The sequence below is a fragment of the Hydra viridissima genome, unplaced genomic scaffold (assembly GCF_058129835.1).
Source record: "Hydra viridissima isolate aposymbiotic clone 2 unplaced genomic scaffold, HvirCarnegie_v1 scaffold_3, whole genome shotgun sequence".
In the NCBI taxonomy this organism is placed as follows: Eukaryota; Metazoa; Cnidaria; class Hydrozoa; order Anthoathecata; family Hydridae; genus Hydra; species Hydra viridissima.
The window spans coordinates 14,609,109-14,633,408 of record NW_028324302.1 but is presented as its reverse complement, the minus strand read 5'-3'; the positions used below and the strand labels follow the sequence as shown (position 1 = coordinate 14,633,408).

Here is a 24,300-nt window from a genome sequence, read left to right as displayed (position 1 = left end):
AACCTGTCGTTAAGCAAAAGTAAAAAAAAATTAGAAGGATATTTAAGGACTCCCAAAAGCCCATTGAGGGCCATTAAAAATCTATTTCTCATTCTAATTATTGCCTATTGGTGCATTGAGAATTGGCAATAATTTCTGTAAAGAACAATATCTTAACTTATTGAAGAGCTCGATTTGAAGAACAGTTAAAGAAGTTGATTAACATCGAAGATATTGAGAAATCTTACAACTCAAAAGTTTAAACATCTGATATTGATCTAAAAAGCAGATGTTATTACAAATATCGGTTATTTTTATCGATGGATTGGCTTTTTTTGACAATTTATCAGAAAATTTATTTATAAAAAATTTGAGACAGTTTTAAAAAGAATGCTTGTTGAAACGGCCCATTTCACAAATATAAACTGCATTATTTATTGTAAAATTGAAAAGTTTTACAAGATGTGAATTAATCAGCGATGAGCATAAATTATAAAGATATAGTCTGACTCTTGTATTATGCTGTATTTTTATTTAAGTAAGCAAGTACGCAAAGATAGATAAAAACTCAGAAAGCATTTTATAGAACTACAAGGATGACGCTACAAAATCATAGATGGTTCAACATCTATGATTTTTTGGCGCCACTTTGGACCAGAGAGACCACCAGATTTTATGTCGTGTCATTCGCTCAAAATCTTTATTATTAGTTTAATATTAATGGAAATGGTTGATTAAAAATATTTTTTAAAATCTGGTTTGCATACTAAGGATTGTAAAATCAATTTTTAAGTTTTTACATATATATATATTACACACACACACACACACACACACACACACACACACACACACACACACACACACACACACACACACACACACACACACACACACACACACACACACACACACACACACACACACACACACACACACATATATATTTGTGTGTGTGTGTGTGTGTGTGTGTGTGTGTGTGTGTGTGTGTAATGTATAACTAAATTAGACTCTTCCATTAAAATCATTTGTTGGTTTCTAAATAATTATAAGATTTTCTTGTAGGTATTACTATTAGCAACCTTTTCAGAATGATTTAAAAAAGCGTTTTAAAAGTATAACAGGAACAAATTGATTTTTCTGGTTCCTCTTACTTGCATAGCCCTGTAGCAGATTGTAAAAACATAAATAAAATGAAAATTGTTCTTGTCACTTACAGCTCTTTCGATATTGCAGAACAAGCCATTTGTAATGTTCTTAAAAAAAAAAAAAATCAATGAAAACTTTGGAAATCTAGATTATTGGTATGAAAGTTATAGTATTGAAAATAACTCCAAAAAATCAAAGACCCAATACTACATAATGTTTTACATCAAAGGACTCTTTACCTCAAGAAGAGTCCAGATTCTCTAACCCAGCATTTGGTACCACATGAATTACATCAATATCTTGAAAAACCTGAATGAACTTGATAAAATAGTAACATTTCAGGTTCCTCAACTTAGATCTATAGTACAGTGATGAAAGACTTTAAAATAGTAAATGATTCTTGTTTTGGTCAATCAAACAATTGAATCCGAGTATAAGTTAGAATTAACTGAATTAAAAAACTCCTTTCTATCTACCTAAGGTATTGCACAGGTTCTAGGGGAAATTATTTCAAGAGGTTGAAAGCTTCACATTTTGCTGTTTCATATTCACCCCTTTGCACTATGGTTTCTGAGACGCAATTTTTTGGCATAAATTAATAACTTCAATTTAAAGACAAATTAGCGAATAATTTTTATTTCTCACGATTGGCAATATGTTTTAAATATTTTATACTAAATTTTATATGATTATAATATATATATATATCCAAAATTAATTCTAATGCTTCTTCGGCTGTATAACGTACTGTTTCTTTTTTTGGTGAAAATATATTTTTTTTAATTTTAGTTGGCCGAGATGGACTTGTATTCAATTCTTTTAGAACCAATGCTAAATCACGTTTCTTTTGCTGACGTACAACCATACCTGCTGCTTGTAATATAAAAGATGTTTCGTGCAAATTATCCCGGCATAACTCTGATGCTTCCAATCTCTTGGCCCGATCCAATTTTTCGGTATATGATAACCTTGGTCGTCCAAAAGATGTTGGTGCAATTGATTGACTAGAAGATATTGATGGAAAAGCATCATCAGTAGATGTAATTTCTCTTTTCAACCAATCCGAATTTTTACTTTTAAATCGGCATATTGTTCTTTGACAATCTGACCATTTTCGTTCAAAAGAATTGCACAAATGACATTTTTTCTTTTGAATATTATTGCTAATAACTACTGTTTCATCATTTCCAACTATTTAAATGACGTGCTCAAAAGCATTTGACTTTTTCTCATTTACATCTTTCTTTTCCAGCCATATATTAAATAAGTCCTCGTATTTGAAACGGACCATCACTGCAAAAAAACAGATATATTTTTAATTAGGGCAACTAGGGGCAAGATTTAAAAATTGGAATATATTCCTTAACATTACCAAAATTTAATCGTGTAAAAATATTTTTGGAGAAATACGGAGATTTTTTTAAAAGCCAAATCAAAATTTTGAAAAATGTCAAGGAAGAAAAAATTCTATACACGCGCTTATTTCTTTTATATAATCAATATAATAATGCAGTATTTTAATGTAATTAAATAATTTTAAAAAGTATATACCTGTATAAAAATAATTTTCTTTACAGCAATCAAAAATATTAATTATTTCAAAAGTTATGTATTATTTAATTAACAGCTCACTTTACGCTAACTCACTGCAAACTAAGCTGAGATTAAATATACCCTCAACTTGAGTGCATATTAAAAACAAACTAGGCAATTAATTTAAAAATAGAACACGTTTATTATCACTTAGATGGGTTTGCATTAAGGTACCACATAAAAAAAATATTTTTTATAACTTAAAAAAAATGGGTTTCTGCCAAAAATTCGGGTCTCAGAAACCATAGTGCTTTGATGAATACCATAACTGTGACCTATCCAATTTATCTGAACAGTGTTGAGAGGCTATTCATTCTAAATTTAAACCTACGTGGAGCAGGTTTAATTGTGTAGCAGAGCAAACTCAACATGGAGAGCAACTGCTATCCTCTGCAGTAAAGTTTAATAAAAGAAAAGTTTAATTTAGCAATAACTTTGAAATGCTGCTTTAGAAAGAAAAAGAAATCAACAAGTCCAGAACACTGACTATAATCCTGTAAAAATGGCTATTTTCATAGCCACACAAATTTGTAAAGAACCGCTTTTTCAAAGATCATTAAGTAATTCCATTTTTATTATTCGATGAAAGCTCATCTTTTAAATAACTTTTTTTCTTTAAAATGATAAAAAATTTTATTGAAAAAATAGTCTTAAACTCTGTTATAAATTTAAAATTTACAAGAAGATATCACATGTAACATGCTTTATAGCTCGCTTATCTGTCTGATTACACTCGAAAGAACTTTCTCGTCTATAATAAACCAAAAATGGTGTATATCCGACTTCATCAAGTAAGAGTTTGTTCCATAACCAGAGTAAACTAAAGTTGGGTAATAGCTAATTTCAAGGGAATACCTAGGATATATACAGCTTCATCAGATCTTCTATTGTTAAATTTACAAGAGGATAAAGAGTTGGATCTCGCTCCAAAAAATTCCTATCAGCAGAGAAACAGTCGACGGGCTAAGAAAACAATCTTTTTAATCAATTAAATTCAATTTTGATTAAATCCAAAAATGACTCGTGTGCCTTGTTTTAAATGACACAATTAGGTAAAAATATATTGGTTTCAGAAAAATATGATTTAAAATGCAATCTACAAAATATGCTAATATAAATTTTTTTTTAGATCTTTTTGAAAATTAATTTTATAATATCTGATTCTTAAATAATTACTTTTAAAAGTAATTTGTATCATTTGAAAAAAGAAACTCGATTTTTTTTGGTTTTAACCATAATCTTAGGATTTTAATCACCCGAATTTCAAAGTCAATACAAAGATGATTTTTTAGTAACTTAAAATTTTAACATGATAACACGCTATTTTGAATTAAAAAATATTTTTAGTGATCAAAATAAACTAATACTAAACTAATAATAAAGGCTTTGCTTGAGTGACAACATAAAACCTGGCGGTCTCTCTGGCTCACTGTGGGTGTTGAGAAAGGAGAGTAAGGTATTAAACTAATACTCTTGAAACACAGGAAAAGTTGAAAACTTTTTTGAAAATCAATACATATTTTTTAGTATAATGAGCGTCTGAAGTACTTAGTTTCCAATCAATTTAAGTATTTGCAATTCAATTCTTTTTCTCTTTAAAAACTAATTTAACAAAATAAGACTTAAAAAAGAATAACAGGATGGTGGAGAATCTGTTAATCCAACACATTGTTGAACAAAACTTTGGATTTGTTTAGTATCTATCCAACATTGTAGCTAGATGATGGTAAATGTTGAAAAACTTATTGAAGTTTTTTTATTTTTCATGCAGAAAAAATACCAAACATCTACGTTCAGCAAAGTTTGAACATCTCGCAAGTTGGATCAAACGTTCATTTTTCTTAGTTAATAAGGGCGGAAGATAATAAACATCAAAAACCGTTTCGTAAAAACTTTAATCCAATCACGTTCTTTTCCCTATACTTTTATAAAAAACTAAGAAAAAAACAAGGGTTCGACAGTACTCCAAACTTCAATTCTTAACAAAAAGGAAAAACTGTTAAACAGGGGGTTCTAAAATTCCAAAATTTTCTCCACCACGATACAATCTTATTCATCAATTCACGACATAATATCTCATACAATCTCCTATAAATTTGTTTACGAACTCTATTATCTAGCTAAAGGTCATCCGTTACGAATGCAAAGCAGAAATAACGACAATATGAAGAGAAATTATTTTCATTTTCAAACTGTGTGGAAAGTAAAATTATATTTATATATGAAGCATTTCAATGTAAAGTAAGTAATTTTTTTTTGGGAATCATTACTTTATGTCTCCAGATGTATTGGTCGGGAGCGGATGAGGTTTGTCTCAATACCTTATTTTTTTAAAAAAAAATGTCTATAACCAATTTCCTTTTTGTTTAAATAATTTAGTTTTGTATCTAACTTAAAAAGTTTAGTTTAATAATCTATTTTTTATTTAGTTTAATTTGTTTTAATAACTTTTAAAGCATGAAAAAAAGTTGAACAGCTAGTTACCTTCAAAATAAACATCATATATAAATATATTTTCAAATATAATTTAGATTTTACAATATAAAGGACCAAGTATATCTAAATTAAAAAAAGTATTAATAAGATCTGCGGACCTTCAGAAAAGACTGTTTAATCCTGAAAATTAAAGAAGCATATGAAGAATATTGGGAAGCCTTTTATTTAATTGGGCCATTCTAAAACCTTAATGAAAACCAAAGTATCTCAATCTACCTGGTATGCTAGGATTAAATGAGGAAATAAATTTTGATTAGGAGAAAAACATAGTCATTAAATAGTAATAATTAGTTTAATTAATTTGTTTTTTTTTTCTTTTCTTGGATTTTTAAAAATAACTGACCATTACTATTATTGTTACTTCAGTATTTGAAAAAAAAAATGGACGAAGAGATCAATTTGATTAATATAAGATTGGATTCTTGTGTTAACTTATTTTCACATATGCTACCAAGACAATCTTTGCCATTTGTGTCACAAGAAGAAATGTTAAATCCAGGAATTCTTTTTTCTCCTGGTCGATCAAAGCAAAAAAGTAACCTGTCTGATCAATATGTAGAAATTTCACTATTAAAACTTCATCAAGTATATACATTTGTTTAGATTCTGAAAGCTTTTTTTTTTTAGGTTTTGTTCTGAATATAACTGTCAACTTTAAATTTGATTTTATAACTTATTTCTTACAGTTTTCAGTTTCATTTTATTCTCTCCTTTTTTTTCTATTGAGGCAGCACGTGATGGTCAGATCAATATGGTAAAAGAGTATTTGAACTCTTATGGCAAAGATAGAAAAAAAATCAATATGAAGGATGCAGAACAAACATCCGCATTACATTATGCAGTTCGTTATGGCCATTTTCAAGTTGTAAAGCTTCTTGTGGAAAATGGTGCTAGTAAGTTTTTAAAGTTTAACATAGTTTATATAATTTCTTATTTTCTATACTCATATCCTTATTACTGATTGAACTAAACTTCTTTTGCCATGTAAGTGATCAGACCTCTTTTTTTTTAGTAAACTGTTGTTGTTCAGAACTTGAAATTGCTTTTGATTAGTAATAAATGGGGTAGTCAATTTAATGAGTAAAATGCAACTAAGATGTTTGAGATTTTTTAGATTTTAAATCAGTCTTACTTGAATAGAGTAGAAGAAATAGATGAGATCTAGCTATTCATATTGTTTCCTTATTTTCTTATTTTTAGATATTAACATCAAAGGTGAGTATGGAGCAACCCCACTACATTATGCTTCTCGCTACATTGTTGAAAAAAAAAAAGTTTCTCAAGTCAGTAATGAGCTAATATGGCCTCACAATCCTCAGAAGTGTTCAAAACCAATACACCAGTTTATGAACTCAGGCAAATCAGATAGTAAAAAATCTCTTACAAAAAGTATAAAGACTGTTTTTGAAACTGGGAAGAAAAAGAACCAAAATAAAAAAACTACAATACATTGTTCCTTAGAGGGTATCAACAATTTATTTGGGAAAAAACCTCAGTTAAATGCTTTTAAAACAGATAACAATGTCATCACAAATCGAACACTTTCTAATTTTGATTTGATTGGAAATTTAAACCCTGAAAGCAGTTATGAGGATAATGAAATAGAAAGTGAAATTAAAAGACCTGTTATCATTATTGATAATCTTAGTAAAGAAGAGTTAGTGGCATTAAATAGTGTAGATGCTTTGATTTTACCAGCCTTAAAAAATGTAAGTTCATCTGACACAGTCATAGAATCATCATCATTAAATGAAAAGGTTAATGAACTTGAGGAAAAGTCATTTGGCACTATTAATGAGTTTACTGATTTTTTAAAGGAAAAAACTTCAAAAAAAAAACCAGACATATTTAGGAGGAAGCAACCATGCAACAGAATTGAGGAGGATTCCATATTGAAGTATCTTTTAGAGCAAAAAGCATATGTTAATGCAAAAGACTTTCATGGCTCCACACCACTTCATTATGCTGCAATGAGAGGGAATGTATTTGCTACTAAACAGTTGTTAATGCAACGAAATATTGAAATAGAGGTTTTTTTGCTTTGTTTTTTGTTTTAAAGAGATTATCTATTGTTTTTTAAAAAAGATTTTTTTAATCTGATTAGGAAATTTTTAATATCTTGTATTTTGCTGAATATTTTACTTATAATAGGCAATTGACCATACAAAAATTACTCCACTCCATTGTGCTGCCAGTGCAGGATCTTTTGCTGTTTGTCGTTTACTACTGGAACATGGTGCAAATATTTTCTGTCAAGATGAAGAAGATATGACTCCTTTGCATTTTGCTGCTATGGAAGGTCACTTAGGTAAAAAATGTTCTAAAAAAAAGTTACGCTTATAAGTAATAATCATGAACTTAGCAAAGTATCAGTTTACCATGTATGGGTGATAATAATTGCAATCAATTCTCATAAAAATAATGAGGTTTTTGAAGCTTTTTTTTTTTCTTAAATTAGTTGTAATTAGTGGAAAAAAAAACTTTTATAATCATACTTAATTTATAATCATAGTTGATTAAACCATTGTAATGTAAGTAAAAGTTTCCTTTTTAGTTGTTGTGTTCTTTGCGCTTTTTTTTCTTTCTGCCTTAAGAAAGATTTTGAGTAGCTTTAATGAAAGTTTGAAGAAAACAGTTTTTATTTATAAGAAAAAGAAAAAAACATAAATGTTTGGGCAATATTTCAATAAGTTATGATTTTTTCTTCTTATTATTTGTACAGATATTGTTATGTTATTGTTCGACTATGCAGAAAAACAAGGCGGCGTTAACATGTTAGCAAAATTGATTTTTTCTCATGATCGAGATGAGCAAACTGCGTTACATCTTGCTGTTGAAAGTAACCATATAAATATTGTTGAGTTCTGTATAAATAAAGGTGCTAATGTTAATCTTATGAAAGCAAATATGACTTCGCCACTTCACCTGGCCAGCACTTCTGGATTGATTGAAATTGCAAAACTTCTTGTGGAAAACGGTGCTGATATTGAGTCAAAGAATTCCCTTCAAGAAACACCGCTGCATCGAGCTGCTTTATTTAATCGTGCAGAGATTGTAGAGTATTTATTATCAAAGTGAGTTTTGACCTCAAGTCTGATGCTGATCCTCTGTTCTTTGAAGCAGTAGTAATGAACAGTTGTTATGAGCTGGATTTTTAGATATTTGATATTTAAGGCAACTGAAAAAGTTGTAAACTTTGTTGTATTTAGTATCAATCAAAGTTCTATGTGTTCATAATTCTTTTAGAGGAGCAAGTATAAACAGCAGAGATAAAGATAACGAAACACCTCTACTTATGGCTGTGCGCAAAAACAATTTGGAAACAGTGAAGTTGTTGCTGGATCATTCTGCTGATTTGACAGTAAAAGATGCAAATGATAAGACGTGTTTGTTTGTTGCTGCTGAAGAAAACTCTATTGAGGCTTTTGAGGTGGCATTTTGAAATTGGAATCATAGTTTTTTTTGTAACTTGTTTTTTAAACTGTTTTATTGCATTTGAAGTGACTAATGCAACTTTTTAAATTTGTGACACTGACTATTTTAAAGTTTTTGATTATTGAATCCTAGAGTGTATTTCTTTTAATGAATAGAGTTAAAGCTAATTGATGGAAATTCTCTTCTAGATTCTTTGTGAACATAACATAAAAGTACTGTTAGAAGAGTTTGACAAACATGAAATGACACCTCTTCATATTGCTGCAAAGGAGGGCCATGAGAACATTGTGCTGGTAGAGTTTCTATATAATAAGATGTAAAGAAATTGTAATAATCCTAGCTCATATTTACTTATCACAAATTCAAAAAGGGTTTCAAAAGGTTTAGGTTTCAACTATTAACAAAGATATGATTGTTGATTTCTTTAAACTTACTCAAATGTATTTTTTTATTACACAAAAATCAAATCAGGTAGAACAAAGTGTTTGAGATTCTTATATACATATTGTTTCATTTTAAAATCATTTGTCAATACATATTTTTGTTTTAATTCATATATAGGTTTCATGCAAAGATTCAAGAAATCCAAGAAACCTTTATTTTTTTTACTTATTTGGGTTTCAAATTAAAATTTGAAAGACTCTTTAATGTTTTAAAAAAACATCTCTTAGTTGATTTTTATTTTATTTTAAAAAACCATTTTATAAGTATAAATTAGTAATGCCAGTTACCAAATTGTATTTATATTCTGATTTTGATAATAAAATTATTTTTATATGGATTTTGTGAATACGATAAACATTTTTGTTATCTCTGGAATGTTTTACAAATTTGCATATTTATTATAAAAAAAATCAGAGTTTAAAAAAGTTAATTGCTCTAAACCTTTATCTAAATTTATAAGTTTGACTTTTAATTGGTTTTTTCAATTTCAAAACAGATGATCAGTCCCTTAAATGGGAAATTGAAAGTGGTAATTACATGGTATGAAGTAACTTTTTTTGCATGATGGGGATTTTTTTAAATGTTTTGCAGATTGTTTAAATTTACTCTTTTCAAATTAAAATTTGTATATAAAAAATTTTTTTTGTGAAAAATAAACTTTAGCAAGTTATTTCAGGAAAAAAAACTTTCTGATGATAACAAAAAAACTTTCTCTGCCCACAACTATTGTAACATTTATTATAATTATTATAACTATTATCACAATTAAATATTTCTACTTAAAAGTTTTCAATCTTAGATAAATATCCAAACAGGGTTTTTGAGATCAAAATTTTCTAGAATTAAGAAATTTTTTTTGACTTTCTGGTATCAAGTTGGGCCACCATCACTTAAATGACTTCTGCAAGTCAGTTTTGTATTTATTCAACCTTCTAATTTGTTGTATCTGATTCAATTTGAGTTCAAGCTACTTGGAGTTAGATCTTTAGCACTTCTTTCTTTTTGAAATATTGTGCACCAGCTTTTTGATCCAGAATAGCTCACAGGTGTTCAAGAGGATTGAGATCTGGACTTTGAGCTAACCATTCAACTCAATCTACTTAAAAAATGTTTTTGCTATCTTTGATGTATACTTGAAGTGATTGTCTTATTGAAAAATAAATTTTTTCCCATTGGTAGTTTTTTAGTTGAGGCCAGAAGATTTTTATCAAGAATTTTGGCTTAAACTTCAGAGTCTATAGCTTTAATTTTTTCAAGAAGGTTTGATGTGTTTGGCGCTGAAAAAAATCAGCTTTCTTTACCATATTGCCAATTTGTTAATCAAATCTGAGTAATTCGTTAATCAAATCTGTTTTGTGGTTAGCTCCTGATCTTGGCTGATTTTTCACAAATCCAAACGTTTTGTACTTTTTAATCAGGTTGCTGATGGCTACCAATACCATTCCAATTGCTTCTTGCATCAATCTGAATGTCTTACCTTGAAACTGAATGTCTTACCTTGTCTTGAACAATAACTAAGTTTTACTGAGCTTGCTCATTATTACCTTGAATTATTGCTTATTATTTATATACTTACCAAAGTTTATTTCTCACAATAAAGTTTTTTGTTTAGATCTTTATCTCTCTAACTGTATACAGTACTTATGTTTTTTAAAAAAGAAGTGTCAGGGTTGCTGGGATGTCAAAATGAAGGCATATTATTGCTAAATTTTAAAATGAAATTTTCAAATTCTGTGCTCTTAAATTTTTTTGAAATTTTTCGGAGAGGAGAATAAAGATTATATATCTCATCGGGAAAACTAAGAATCTATCAATCTAGCATGTTTTAACTTGTAAGCGCATAAAGGCATTTTTGAAAAAATTTTTTTTTTTCTAGGGGAAAAAGTTTTTTTATTTTCCAGAAACTCTAACTTTTTTAACTACATTCTTTTTAGCCTGTGATGTTTTTTATATTACAAGAATTTTTGTGTTAAACATAAAAAATTTCACTGGTTTTGTAGACGCTTCTGGACTTGGGGGCTCGTATTGATGCAAAAAATGATGAAAATCTAACTCCTCTACATTTAGCATCAAAGTATGGCCATTTCAGGTTAGATTATTTGTAATATTTTATAGTTAATTATACAATATTATTAAAATTGGCTTTTTTTTAATGTATATTTTATATTTATAACAAAACCAAATGCTGATATCTTAATACTTACTCAGTGTTTGTTTTACTAATTAGGCAAACTTAACTACTGAAGAATTATGTAGTGTGAATTTATTTTTCCAAACACAAATACAGATGATAGTTGAAAATATTTAAGTTGGCAGTGCCTGTTTTTTTGCTCCATTGAATATTCTAAAAATCTTATTTTATTATTATTTAATAGTTATTTTGTTAGAACATGAATGTGTTAATAAATTCCCTGTCTCTCAATACGGCTTCATAAATACCATTTTTGTAGTTCAAAATTTTGTATTTTTAAGATTGTTAAAAATTGTTATTAACACATTTTTTATGTCAATTTTTGAATTTTTTTAAGTCAGTTTTGGAGGTTACTTTTACAAGCTTCCACTTATAGTAAATGCACTTAATTTATTTTCCAAGTGTTTCCCATAACACATTGATATCATTATTTTCCGAAAAGTTATGAATAGTTCTTTATCGCAAACATAGCCTCATACAATTTTCTAAAAAGGATTTAGGAATTATTATCATTTTGATCAACAAATATAAGCATTGGCTTTTTAATGATGAATGCCAATATACAAAAAGACTTTTTGTTAAAAACATGTTACCAGTGGATTTTTTTGTTAAAAACATGTTACCAGTGGATCCATTCTAAATGCCTTAAAGCCTCAACTTATACACTGGTATGTATGGTGCATGCCAATATAAAAATAAAACAAATGCCAGGACTGCTGTAGATTTTTTTTTTTTTTGAATATTGTTTTATAGGATTGTTGAAATATTTTTATCAAATGACTTAAGCATTGTGAATGATGTTGATGATGCTTCAAACACGCCTCTTCATCTTGCTGCAATGGAAGGACATGTTAAAATTGTTGAGATTCTTATTAAATCTGGTGCTGCTGTGGATGCTAGGTTTTTTTTGAATATTTATTAAGAACTCAAATTTGGTACTGTTTCTTTTTTGTTCTAACAAAGGTTGGCTGTTTTTATCTTAGTAATGTTATTATGTAATCTTTTAGAAATGCATTGCTATGGACACCATTGGATTGTGCTGCATTTCGAGGGTGGAAGCATTGTGCTGAGTTTCTTCTAGATGCTGATTCTCTTGTTAATCCAATGGATAAGTTTAAGGTACACCTAGTTCTTATGTAACACAAGTTTAAATATTTTCTGATTGAGCATTTAAAAATCATGGGCGCTATATATTTTAGATGATAGCAAAGCAGTTATATGTAGCCTGTTAAAATATGGTTTAGTTTGGATAAACCAGACTCTAATATTTTTTTTTAGTTTGTGTTAATTTTTTGTGTTTCTTTTTTCAGATAACTCCATTGCATTTAGCAAGCAAAGAAGGACATGTAGAAATGATAAAGTTGTTGTTATCTAGAAATGCTGATATTTCACGGAAAGATCACCTAGGAAGGAACTGCTTAGATTATGCAATTGATAATAATCAAAGGTTTGAACAAGCGAATTTTTTTTTTAATGTTTTGTAAACTGAATTTCTATTAAAGTCAAGTTTTTATTACATGTTAAAGTTTGTAAAACTAAGTTTACAAAACTGAAAAAGTTCCTAAACATTAAAGTTGCAGTTTGTAATTGTTTCTTTACATGTTAAAAGCATCAGTTAAGCGGTAAATGGTTTATGATGTTCATTAAATGTATTTGATGGTTTAGCCTGTATCCTTGTTTTAAACTTTTTACACAGAGAGGCTGCAATTGTTATTGTCAATAGTGCCAATTGGAAAATTGTTATGCGTAACTCTACTTTTGAAGGAAACAAGCATACCACACCAATGAGAAAGTTGATAAAGAAACTTCCTGGTAAATCTTTTTATGACCTTCACTCAATACAATTTTTGGATAGCATACCAATTTAACTAAACATTGTTTAAGTTTCACTTTTTGAAAATTAAATATTCTGTGCTTTTCTAATGTATTAGAAAAAAATGTCAGTTTTACATTGAAAACTTGACAGTGTAAAAAAGTTTGCTCTTTTTATTTTGGTTTCGTGAAAACCTAAGATTTAAAAATTATATCAGTATGCTATAAAAACATCAAACAGTATCCTTTTCATTTTTGAAGCAATCTTTAAAATAATTCTCTAAATCAGTTGATCAGTCATCATTGGTGAACTCCAGTATGCAACAGTCATATCCATAGTTTGGGTAGTTACAAGTGAAACATTCAGTTTTTCATTTACATCTCAAAAACTAAATGTCGAAAAGCTTCATAATAATTTAAAAAAATAGAACTCTTCAATTGAAGTTAACACAAAAAAACATTCAATCAAACTTTTTTTTAAAAAAAAACATGGTGCAAAAAAGTGTATTTTGTTATTATGCTATATCAAAATAAAAATGGCAGATATTGATTTTTAAAAAACGGTTGGTTAAGAAAATGTATATTGTTTTAATTACTAGTAAAGGTAGACTTTAAATTCACTTTTGAGCTATGTTTTTTAACTAATTTTTTATCATCTATTCTGTTTTGTTTTCATATTTTTAATCAATATATATATATATATATATATATATATATATATATATATATATATATATATATATATATATATATATATATATATATTAAGGTGGGCTGAAAGTATTGTAAAAAAAAAAATTTGCAAATCTAAAATTGGCAGGGGGTGGAATAGTTGCTCCATAGTAGCATTAGTGAAAACAAAAAAGTAGAGCTCATAAATTCGTTGGTCTTGGGGTGCCCCAACACTATTGAGATATCAACAATTTTATGCAATTTTGTAATTTTCTGACATTTTACATACAACTAAGCAATGTTTAATTTAGTTACTTAAAATACTTGTACTACACAGTACACAAGTATACACTATACATGCAAATAAAATGTTAAAGTCTGTATTGTGCTTTGTTGTCAAACGTTTTCATTTTCTTTCTGGATTCAATACCAGAACGGATAAATCCGTCTCGTTGTTCAGTGCAAACTGCCGCCGATGCCTCAGTCACTAGACGAATATGTCGCTCGGTGGCTTAGGTGTGGCAGGGAAATTGTGGCAGGCTTCTAACAATCTGGTTGTTCCTGTTCTTAACGCAGTCTTGTAGTTCTGCTTCAGCCAGGTATTTTGTCATCGGAGGTTCGCAGCGGTCTTCGTTGTTCCAGTTTACCAGGTCAATGTAATCTCTGGCATTGTTTAAACTTGGAACTCGAAATTGTCGCAGTGCTTCTGATGGATTCTCCTTCGGTGCAGCAAGTATCCGTCTGCAGCCCAGCTCTCTGATGTGGTCTCTTTCATCAGCAAGCATTGCTAACAAGATGTTCTCAGAATGGCAAAAGTAACCGTTTCTGGCATTTACGGGATCAACGATCACTTTGAGTTACTGTTTCATGTATCTGGAAAACTGTATTAGTCTCCACATATGTCGCGATCCTTTCGTGCACGTCGACCTGAGTTTAATGTGGAACCATAAGGGTGCATACACAGTCATGACATACGTGACAAGTTCCACAAGATTCTCGGAAGGAATAACTGTCGCTACATAAAACCGAAGTAGCCTGTTAGCGGTAGTCAACCATTTTGAGTGTGTGACCGGCCCGGGCTTTTGCAACGCAAGATCTTCAAGATATTGCCCAGTCTCCACTGCTTTACACATGTTGAACAAATATTTTTGATCCGTGCTCAAGTCAGCACAATCCGCAGGAGGACAGTTGTCAAACTTTATAGCCACAAATGGTACAACGGGCAATTCTTCACATGTCGGCAGTAAACTTCCAATGGGTCCAGAAAACAATTTCGGACCACTCGTAACTCTATCAAGATGAGTAATCAGATGCCTCAGCGGTAATTCATTTGCATGCAATAAGCAGACGAACCACTGAAGCGGTCTACCAAGGCGCTTTTCGAGCAAACGGATCACACCTTGGTGTGTGCCGGTATTGACATTAGTGCCATCGCACCCAAAAGCCATTAGATCCTCTGCTTTGACTTTATTCTCTTTTAGAAAGTCCCAGATACCTGTAGTTATGCTCTCGGCTCCTCCACTTGAAGGTGTAATATGGCCTAGGTACTCTGAATTTGGCTCGCGAACTAGACACACATGTTCTTCTACAATAATCCGTCCAAGGTTTTTGTTACTTTTTCTAGTTTGCACTCTGGTCTTATCTTTGCGGCCATCGAAATAGAGTCCATTCAGTTTTTGCTGAAATGCCTGGGTTTGTAATCGCTTTATGACTTTTCGCCGTTCTCTTCCAAGTTTACTCTTATCTATTACCATTGATGTGTCCCCCTTGTGTATAAGACCCACATCTTGCAATGTTGCACTGACAATAGCTGCTGCACAACGACCTGGAACTTTATATCTATCGCACATCTTAGATACATTTGGTAGTTCTAGTCGCATTTGTTTCTTGCGCTGCTTGTTATCAATATCCAATACTTTACTGTCAGTAGTGTCAGTGGTAACACTGAAATCCGGATCAATTGCATCCATTCTTGAGTCGTCCTCATCAGACGTTTCCGAAACATTTACATCGACAACTTTTTCATCAATTTTGATACATTTGCGATGTTTTTCCATGAAATCATCAACTCGTATTTGGCGTTTTTGTCGTAACACGAGTTTCTTTGTAGTTCTTACATCAACGCCGCCGATCATCATTTTTCGTTGATTTCGTTGGTCCGTCAAGAAGCTTCTCTCCGAAGGCGGCACCTTATGCTCAAGTTTGCATCTGCAACTTGGAAAATTGATACATTTGCAGATTGCAATATCAAATAGTTGCAGATCTGTTTCGGTAGCAAATCTTTTAAGTCGCTCGGTGTATGCCGGATCACAATTTCTGAATTTATATGGTTTTAGCAAGTTTCAGTAATTGCTGTGGAGCATTCTGATTTTCTTTACAATTCTCTTGTGTGATATTACCGGGATTGACGCTTTGATCCATATATGCTCGATATGTTGCGCTGTTCTTTCTGCGACTGTGGAAACTGCAGGATCCGGAGCACTGTCTGTCACTTTCATCTCTCGTCGTATCTGCAAAAAGGTTCGCATTGAATCCGACTTTGTTGGCAGTTGGGTCTCTTTGGCTCTGGACAGATAACCGAAAACCGGACAGCATTGGGACTTTCTTGTCGGCTTCTTCGATGCGCTGCGGGGTGTAGTATTGCACTTTTCTGTTTCCTGAAAACATAAACAACACGAACTCAGTAATTGCTGAGAAGCGGCCGATGCATGTAAACCTAAACCCTAACCCAAACTTTAATTTTAACCTTAACACTTTTCAAGTTAGCATGATTTGCTAAGTTCTGTCTTGCAACAATAATAGGGTTACGGTTATGTAATAATGCAATAACGTAATAAATATAGTCGTACTGCTTACCTGAGCATTAGTCAGATTCTTTGGTTTGCTACTGGGTGTCATAATAACTTCCGACATTCTTTGTTTTGCTGAAAAGTACATTAAGTTAATTGTATAGTATTTACTTTATTTTCGTTATGAATGAGTGATAATAGAGAAAGCACAGTTTATTTATAACAGTCTGTTGCATTACCTAACTACCTGATTCTGTTTCACTGCCCTTAATTATAATTATGGTTGCTTTTAGTAGTACTTCATTGGAAGCTATACCATTTTAAAACCAAATAGGGCCATTTGGCAGTCATAAAATTGGGACTCCCTGGGGCACCACAAGATAACTTCCAAAATTCAAAATATTTTACACAATAACTAACAAGGTCATGGAGCAACTATTGCAAGCCCTGCCGTTTCCTAGTTTTCAAGACAGTTTTTTCAGCCCACCTTAATATATATATATATATATATTGCTGACTAATTTGGTTTTTGAAGTTCCTGTTCTGGCATTAAACTTTTCCATATTAGGAGTGATTGACTGTTGACCAGTTGTTATATAAGTTTTTGGGTATTGTTTTAACTTTTTTCACAATGAAGTGATTGGTTTCAGATGTCGCTGAAATTGTGTTCAACCAATGTATAGTTAACAATGGTTTACCAAATGAACACCCACAATTTAAACTTACTTGCACATATGAGTTTCTTGAAGATGCTTTTACACCATGGGGCCCAAATGGTATAGAGTTCTTTGAACATCATAGTAAAGCTCTTAATGTATCTTCATTTAAATCATCATTTGCAACACGATGGGCTCAGAGAATGAAATTGCCTGGCTATTGCCTGAAAAATATGGAAACTAAGCAAAATCACCCATTAAAGTTTATGGTATGTTATTTTTGTTTCAAGATTATTACATGTATTAATTATATGAATTATGCTTTTACTGATTAACTGTTTAAAAAGCAAAATCTTTTGTTAAAGTAATGCAAGTTCCAATCTGATCAGTTTTTATAAAAATGGAGTCTAAACCAATTGCAATTAATATCCAAATGGTGAAATTTTCACTCAATAAATTCAAGTTGAAACCAATTGCAATTAATATCCAAATGGGTAAGTTTTCACTCAATAAATTCAAGTTGAGTCTATACCAATTGCAATAACTTTTTGCAAAATAATTTCTAATTGATATAAATTAATGCAAGTTCTGTTTTGTTTTTTAACTCTTTCAATCTTTTTCCAAATAATAAATGCAAATTTGGTTTACACTAGTTGCAATTATTTTATGCATTATATTTAGTTGCAAATTACAACATGCAAATTGGACCGGTTGCAATTATTTTCTGCATGATAAATGAAAATTAGTTGTTAAATTCTAATTCTGTTTAAGCAAGTGAAATCTAAAACTACAAATTTAGCCACATTCGTTATCGAATTTGAGAGTCAATTTGTAGAACGTTTTCTAAAAGAAAGAAATTTCAGACAGTTTTTCTTCACAATAACAAACCGTGCTTAATCTATCAAAAATTTTGTTAATAATAACTTGATTGCTATCATTTTTAACATAAATCCAAGTTAAGATTGAGTTGTTAAGGGTATAATGACTGTTGTAGATGTTTGTTTAGTACTTTATAATTGTTGTTGTTGCTATCGCTGCATTAGTTTTTACTATTTTTATAAGCACTTTAGTGATACTTCTACTTTCAATCATTTTCAAAATTTTGTAATTTTATCAAATATGGATTTTCTTCAGTAGAATTTTGTGAAAATCCCAACGTGGATTTATTATTAGCACATATTAGCAAAATTTAAAGCTTAAATTTAAATAGTTTATGACTAATAATTTTCAGAAAAACTTTTTAGGTTCAAAATGAACGCACAAGACTTTTGTGTCATCCATTGGTCACCTATTTGTTAAGGAGAAAGTGGAATTCTTCTGGAAGATATGTTTATTACTCCAGATTGTTTTTATATATTATCTTCCTCATGTTTGTAACAGGTTATGCTTTATCTTTAAATGCAAATTTAAATGTTGTATGCTGTTCAAATTGTTCTACAGACACTACTAGTAATTTTACTAAACCAACTCCTGCAATTACGAGCACATCTTCAAACTTCTTTATTCAACCTGGTAGATACTTCATTGTGGTATTAAGTGCCATAAGTTTAACAATAGAGGTATTTTTTTGTATGTATAGCAAAGTCTTAGCAACAAATTTGTTTGTAGAAATCTATCTTCTGTTAATTCAAATAATATTGCTTTGTATTTTTTAAATATGCAATCATCTGTTTGTTAAAAGTATCAAGTAATTTCTTATTTAAAACAATAAAATGCCAAAATCATAAAAATTACCTAAATCAAGCTTTTATTTCAACCATTAAAATGTTAAAATCAGGAGTCTTAAAATTTTTAACAAGCTAGATAAAATTGAACAGTATTTCTAAATCCATATTCTGCATACTGTCTGCAATTAAGGGTGAGTTTTTTTACAACTACTTTTTATGTGTTGCTTCTGAAGTGAGATTTTTTTTTTAGATGATGAAGTTGCTATCTGAAGCGCATCATTATCTGCATATTCATAGACTAATGGAGTTAGTAGTGTATATCTTTGCACTTTATTTTGCTTTGGAATCGTTCAGGTGGACAAGAAATGAATACAGCTCAAGGTACCTTTTGCAATTTAAGTTGATGTTTTAAGTTATGATAAGTAAAATGACCTGATGTTAAGAAAAGCTTTTCTATGGTAGATGCTCAGAGTGGTATCGTGGGTTTGGAGCTGCTACAGTGACATTATCTTGGTTAGTTTTAGTATTGTTCATGAGGAAGTTCCCAAAACTTGGCATTTATGTGGTTATGTTTACTCACATTCTGAAAACGTTTGCAAAGTTTTCGATTGTTTTTATCTTATTTATTATTGCTTTTGGACTTGGTTTTCATTTGGCTTTAGATGAGGAATCGGTAAGTTTGAAAAAAAAAAAAAAAAAAAGGAATAAAAGTTTATTTAAATTTTAGCAGGTTTTGAACATGAGATTAGTAAACACAAAGATGATCTGGATAAGTTCTCAGATTTCTAGTTATAAACTCATTAATATTTTTATTTAGTGCTTTAAAGTTTAAAGTATTAAAGGACCTTTTTTTGGGGGAGATAAAAATAATAAGAATATCTAAATAAGAATATCTAGAATAAGAAAATCTAAAAAAAAAAAAAAAATTCAAAAATTGGCTGTGAATTTAAGTTATAAGTACTAGAGATTTTGAACTGATAAATCTCAAATACTTTTAAAAATATTCATAGTGTAAAGTAAACCTTTTTAGAGACTTTCCAACAGATGAAGGTATAAATACTAAGAATGTTTTATTTTTAACATAAAAAAAAGCATATGTAAATAAAAAAACTTTATAAAGAATTGTACATGGGATGAAATCAATATTTTGTAGTCAAATGCAAGATTAAAATATTTCTTAAACAATACAAGTAGAGTTTACCATTTTTAAACTCAAGATGCTGTCTTGCTTATATTGATAGATTTATGAATTATTTAATATAGTAAATTTTTTATTTTATTGAAATACATTTTTTTAAAAGTTTGATTTTTTGAATTCTTTTTTCTGAAAGAATGTGCATTAATAAAAAGATGCTCCATACTGTAATGTTAATGTGCACTCTATACCTCATAGAGCGATACAATTGCATTCATCACTCCTGCTCGCTCCATACTTAAAACAACTTTAGGAATGTTAGGAGAGTTTGAGTATGACACAGTGTTCAATAGTGCAAAGAATGAACAAATATCAGTGGGATGGGCAGTTTATGTTACATACTTGATTACTAACTGCATCATTCTGATGAATTTATTGGTATGTTTTTAATTTTGCTCATAGTTTACAGCAAGTTTATATTGTATATTATTAGCTTATGTTGCTACTATTGCTAAGTTTAAAAACCTAAAAAATCCATTATTAAGAGTATCATGAAGGCTGTTATTAAGACTGTTAGTAAAACTTTTTTAAACTAAGAGATTACAAAACATTTAACTGCTATGAAAAAGTATTTTAATTTTTTAGTCCGAATAGTAAAAAGATTTTATAAGAAAGACAGGTCAAAATTCTGTTACTTATAAAAAGAAAACTTAAAATGCAAACTTAATAGTTTGAATAGTAGTGAATTACAAATAAAAAAAAAGAAGTTATTTATTTATATATCTTGACTTGATATTTTGCTGCAATGACTATTATAATTGAGTTCATTTATGAAACCAATTGTAAAAAAGTATAACTTTTTTACTTTTGAATCCATATTTTATACTTTGAATTAAGTTTAAGATGAATGTTTTATTTTTTTTTTTATTGAGCTTTAAATCAAGGTATGTGATTTATTTCATACATAAATTAAATCTTATTTTTTTCATATAAAAAATCTATATAATGTTAATTAAATTTTACATTTATATATAAAAAATACAAATTGCATACATAAAAAAAACTTTGAAGCACTCTGCCTAAATTTCTTAATTAAAAACTTCTTTCAAAGATTTTCTATTTTCAAAAGGCAGGATACCTTTAGATTTTTCAAAAAGACTTAAAATGGTCTGTAGCATTTAGCTTTAGCTGCATATATATCATTCAATTTGGTTTTGATAAATAACTACCAGGTCATGATGTCTGAATCCTAACCACTTTTGTTCTTTAGTGTTTCAAACTAAGAGAGTTCCTCTTTATTCAAAAGATATAGTATAGCTTTTACTTACTTCTTTGATATGGTAGTTGGTTTTTTCTAACCTTGAGATTGAATGTTATTATCATATGATCAGCCAATCTGACAGTCCATTGAAGCTAAAATTGAAGCATTTTGCATGACAATTTCTCAATATCTTAATTAAACTTAATTAAATCATCATTGTGCACCACTTAGCAATAATATAATTAATACCAATATTCGAAATAGGAGTTGTCAGCAGGATGTAATATATAAAATCTTTTTTTTTTAAGGATGTAATGCATCTTTTCGACAAGTTTATTATCTTATTCATGTTTTTTAAGTTTGTTATGTTGATATAAAATTTTTTTGTTGAAAAGTATTTTTTAAGTATTTTTTATTTTAAGCCTTCTTAATAAAGAAAAGCCTTACTTAAAAAAAGAGAGCAGTATTTTTTTTCAATGTTACTGGGTGAAAAAAAATGCAAAAATTAAATTAGTTATGTAAAAGATAACAAAATAAAAATTAACTGAACAACTTACAAATAAATTTTACTGTTTGTGATTGTTCTTTAGGTTTAAAATATTTAGGTGTTTTACTCAGCAGAATAAAGATTTGTTATTTATAGCATTCTGGAAAATCAGTTTTTTAAATAACAAATAGTTATTTAAGCTCAGTTTAACACACTCATCTAGGTTCCTTTTGGTAAATAAATTTGATAACTAATAGCAAAATTAATAGCTGGTTAGAAGTATCCAGTAAGCAATTTGTGATTAATAAACAAATTTACCTAAGTGTAAAAAATTTTTTCCTAATGTTTTTTTTGAGTGTGATATCTATTGTTTAGATTTTTACTCTCACCAAAAGTGTAATACATTACAAATTAAGAATTATAGCTACTGTTTTATAATTATTGTAAATAAACTTTATTGTAATAACTCTAATGTGTTCATCTTTAGGTTGGTTTAGCAGTTGATGATATAAAAGGTGTTCAAAAACAAGCTGCACTACAGAGATTAGCAATGGTGGTATAGAGTTTGATTGGATTAAAAGCACTATACATAAGGCTACACCATAATATAACACATTGTTCAATTAAACAACAGTATTACATTGTCTTACTCAACTGCAACAAAAACTGCATTTAAACAGTTGTTTCACTGATTTGCTTCACTACAACCCAGTTGTTCTACTATGCTGCAATGTTGAACTACTATATTGAGCTGCAACTTTATATTGGGCTGGACAAAAATCAGTACTGTTCTACTGCATGAAATGACTCTACCTCTTACAAACAGCCTTTTTAGTACCCTACTAAACTGCTATACTGCTGTTCTATTATTCTACAAAAATCTTTAGTGCTTCAATTATACATGGAACTAAAATGAAAGTTATATTTTTTCTAGGTTGATCTAACATTAGATGTAGAGAAGGCTTTGCCTATTTCAATGCAAAGAGAGCTGGTGAAATTAGAAGAATCATTTTATCCTAATGCCAATAAAGCATGGAGTGTCTGGTCATGCTGGTCTTCAGAACCGCCAGGAACAAATACAAATGAGAAGGTTTTTAGCATTTAGCTATGTTTTAGTTTAAAAATGTATTAAGTTGATTTTAAGGATAATCCGTGGGGAATCATTAATTTTAGTCTGCTAAATTTGATTTCAACAGCTCAAGTTTACAGTTCCATTTTAAATTTTGATAGGAAAAAGTTGTTAACATGAAGATGTATCAGCAACATTTCATTTATCACTCTCTTATAAACAACAACCTCTGATGTTAACATAAAATTTTATGTTTTGAAGCAATAAAATTTAAACTAATTAGTAAAATATCCCAATTTATATTTACAAAAAACCACAATTTCTGTTTCATGAAAATTGCTTTTTTTAAAGCAGCCTTTTTAAGAACTTGAAAGTATTTTATGTGGTTTGAGTGTTAGCTTCAAACTGCACCATCACTGATTTTTATGTGTCAATGATTTTGATATATTTTAATACTCAATAGGTTTGTTTTTTGAAATTTTAAAATTTTTTTAATATCAGATTGACAAAAACTTGAAGAAAAAAGAACAAAATGAACTGAGAGAAACTGTTAATAATTTGCAGACCAGAATGAAAGCAATGGAAGCACAAAACAATCGAATGGAGGATATGTTAAATGGAATTGTAAAGCATCTAAATATCAGTTAACTTTTTTTATTTTACATTTTTTACATTTTTTTATATTGTTGAAAATGCAATTTAAAATTGCAAACTCATTAAAGGGAATAAATTTGTTGTTAATAATATGACGTGAATGATTTTAATATTGTTATTTGTATTATTATTTTATAGCTTTAGTTTTTAATCATTATTTTTATTTTACTAAAAAGTTTTAAGTTATTTTTTCAAGATTCTATGAAATTTTTTTGATTTTCAACACTTACTTGCTCAAGCTGCTTTAATTTGAATGTTGAAAATGTTTGAATCTGTTTTGTGTCATTTAAATCCGTATTTATTTAGATATTACAGAGGTTTATAAATTTATATATTATTTGTACATATTGTAAAGAATAGATTATGAATTTCCTTTTTTTTAATTAAAGTTGTAGTTTTAATATAAGTTTTTAAGAATCAAATTTACTTATAAAAAGTTGTCATTCTTTGTTTTGTGTTAACGTTTTTAAGTTCTTTTTCTTATCATGGGTTTGTTTTTCAAATAAGAATTTAACAAAAATGATTTTTTTTTTATTTAAAAAAAGTTTAATACCATTATGAATTGCATAAATCTGTGATTACTTCTCCATTTAACCCTGTAAATGTCTTTTCACATTAGTTGCAGCTTCTCCAAGTACAAGTAATTTTTTTTTTTTTTTTTTTTCTGAAAAATAAAGTTTGTTATTTTAGTGATGGGATTTTTTATAAGCAATATCCTGTTACCCTACTCTAGCAAACAATTAAATTTCGAAAATAGCTTTATTTTTGTATGTTTTTTACATGTGTAAGTGGTGTCTGTAAATGGAATTAG

The 24,300-nt window shown here is 29.2% G+C and overlaps 1 protein-coding gene across 7 annotated transcripts; it reads left to right on the top strand.

Annotated features, from left to right (window-relative positions):
• The first annotated feature begins 4,642 nt into the window (after positions 1-4,642).
• On the top strand, positions 4,643-23,608 carry LOC149891137 (uncharacterized). 7 transcript variants are annotated; one of them, XM_090081551.1, is made up of 21 exons: positions 4,643-5,497; positions 5,584-5,802; positions 5,945-6,110; positions 6,418-7,247; positions 7,369-7,525; positions 7,940-8,291; positions 8,464-8,647; positions 8,841-8,945; positions 11,097-11,185; positions 12,041-12,187; positions 12,295-12,406; positions 12,598-12,734; positions 12,984-13,099; positions 17,211-17,485; positions 18,461-18,775; positions 19,134-19,264; positions 19,346-19,556; positions 20,277-20,456; positions 22,254-22,322; positions 22,701-22,856; positions 23,337-23,608. In XM_090081551.1, exons 2-21 carry the CDS (start codon positions 5,599-5,601, stop codon positions 23,481-23,483), a joined length of 4,083 nt encoding a protein of 1,360 aa, XP_089937677.1. In that variant the 5' UTR covers positions 4,643-5,497; positions 5,584-5,598; the 3' UTR covers positions 23,484-23,608. The 7 variants fall into 7 exon arrangements, 5 of the variants coding, with proteins under 5 accessions (XP_089937677.1, XP_089937676.1, XP_089937681.1 ...); XM_090081550.1 differs by having other exon boundaries at positions 4,870-5,028; XM_090081553.1 differs by having other exon boundaries at positions 5,009-5,436.
• Positions 23,609-24,300: the final 692 nt, after the last annotated feature.

Bases quoted from the DNA above. Each gene is read 5' to 3' on its own strand.
- LOC149891137 (XM_090081550.1), top strand. From the start codon at position 5,005: ATGTATTGGTCGGGAGCGGATGAG. The intron at 5,803-5,944 runs GTATATACATTT...TTTTCTATTGAG, and splicing joins CACTATTAAAACTTCATCAA to GCAGCACGTGATGGTCAGAT. The intron at 22,857-23,336 runs GTTTTTAGCATT...TTTTAATATCAG, and splicing joins GAACAAATACAAATGAGAAG to ATTGACAAAAACTTGAAGAA.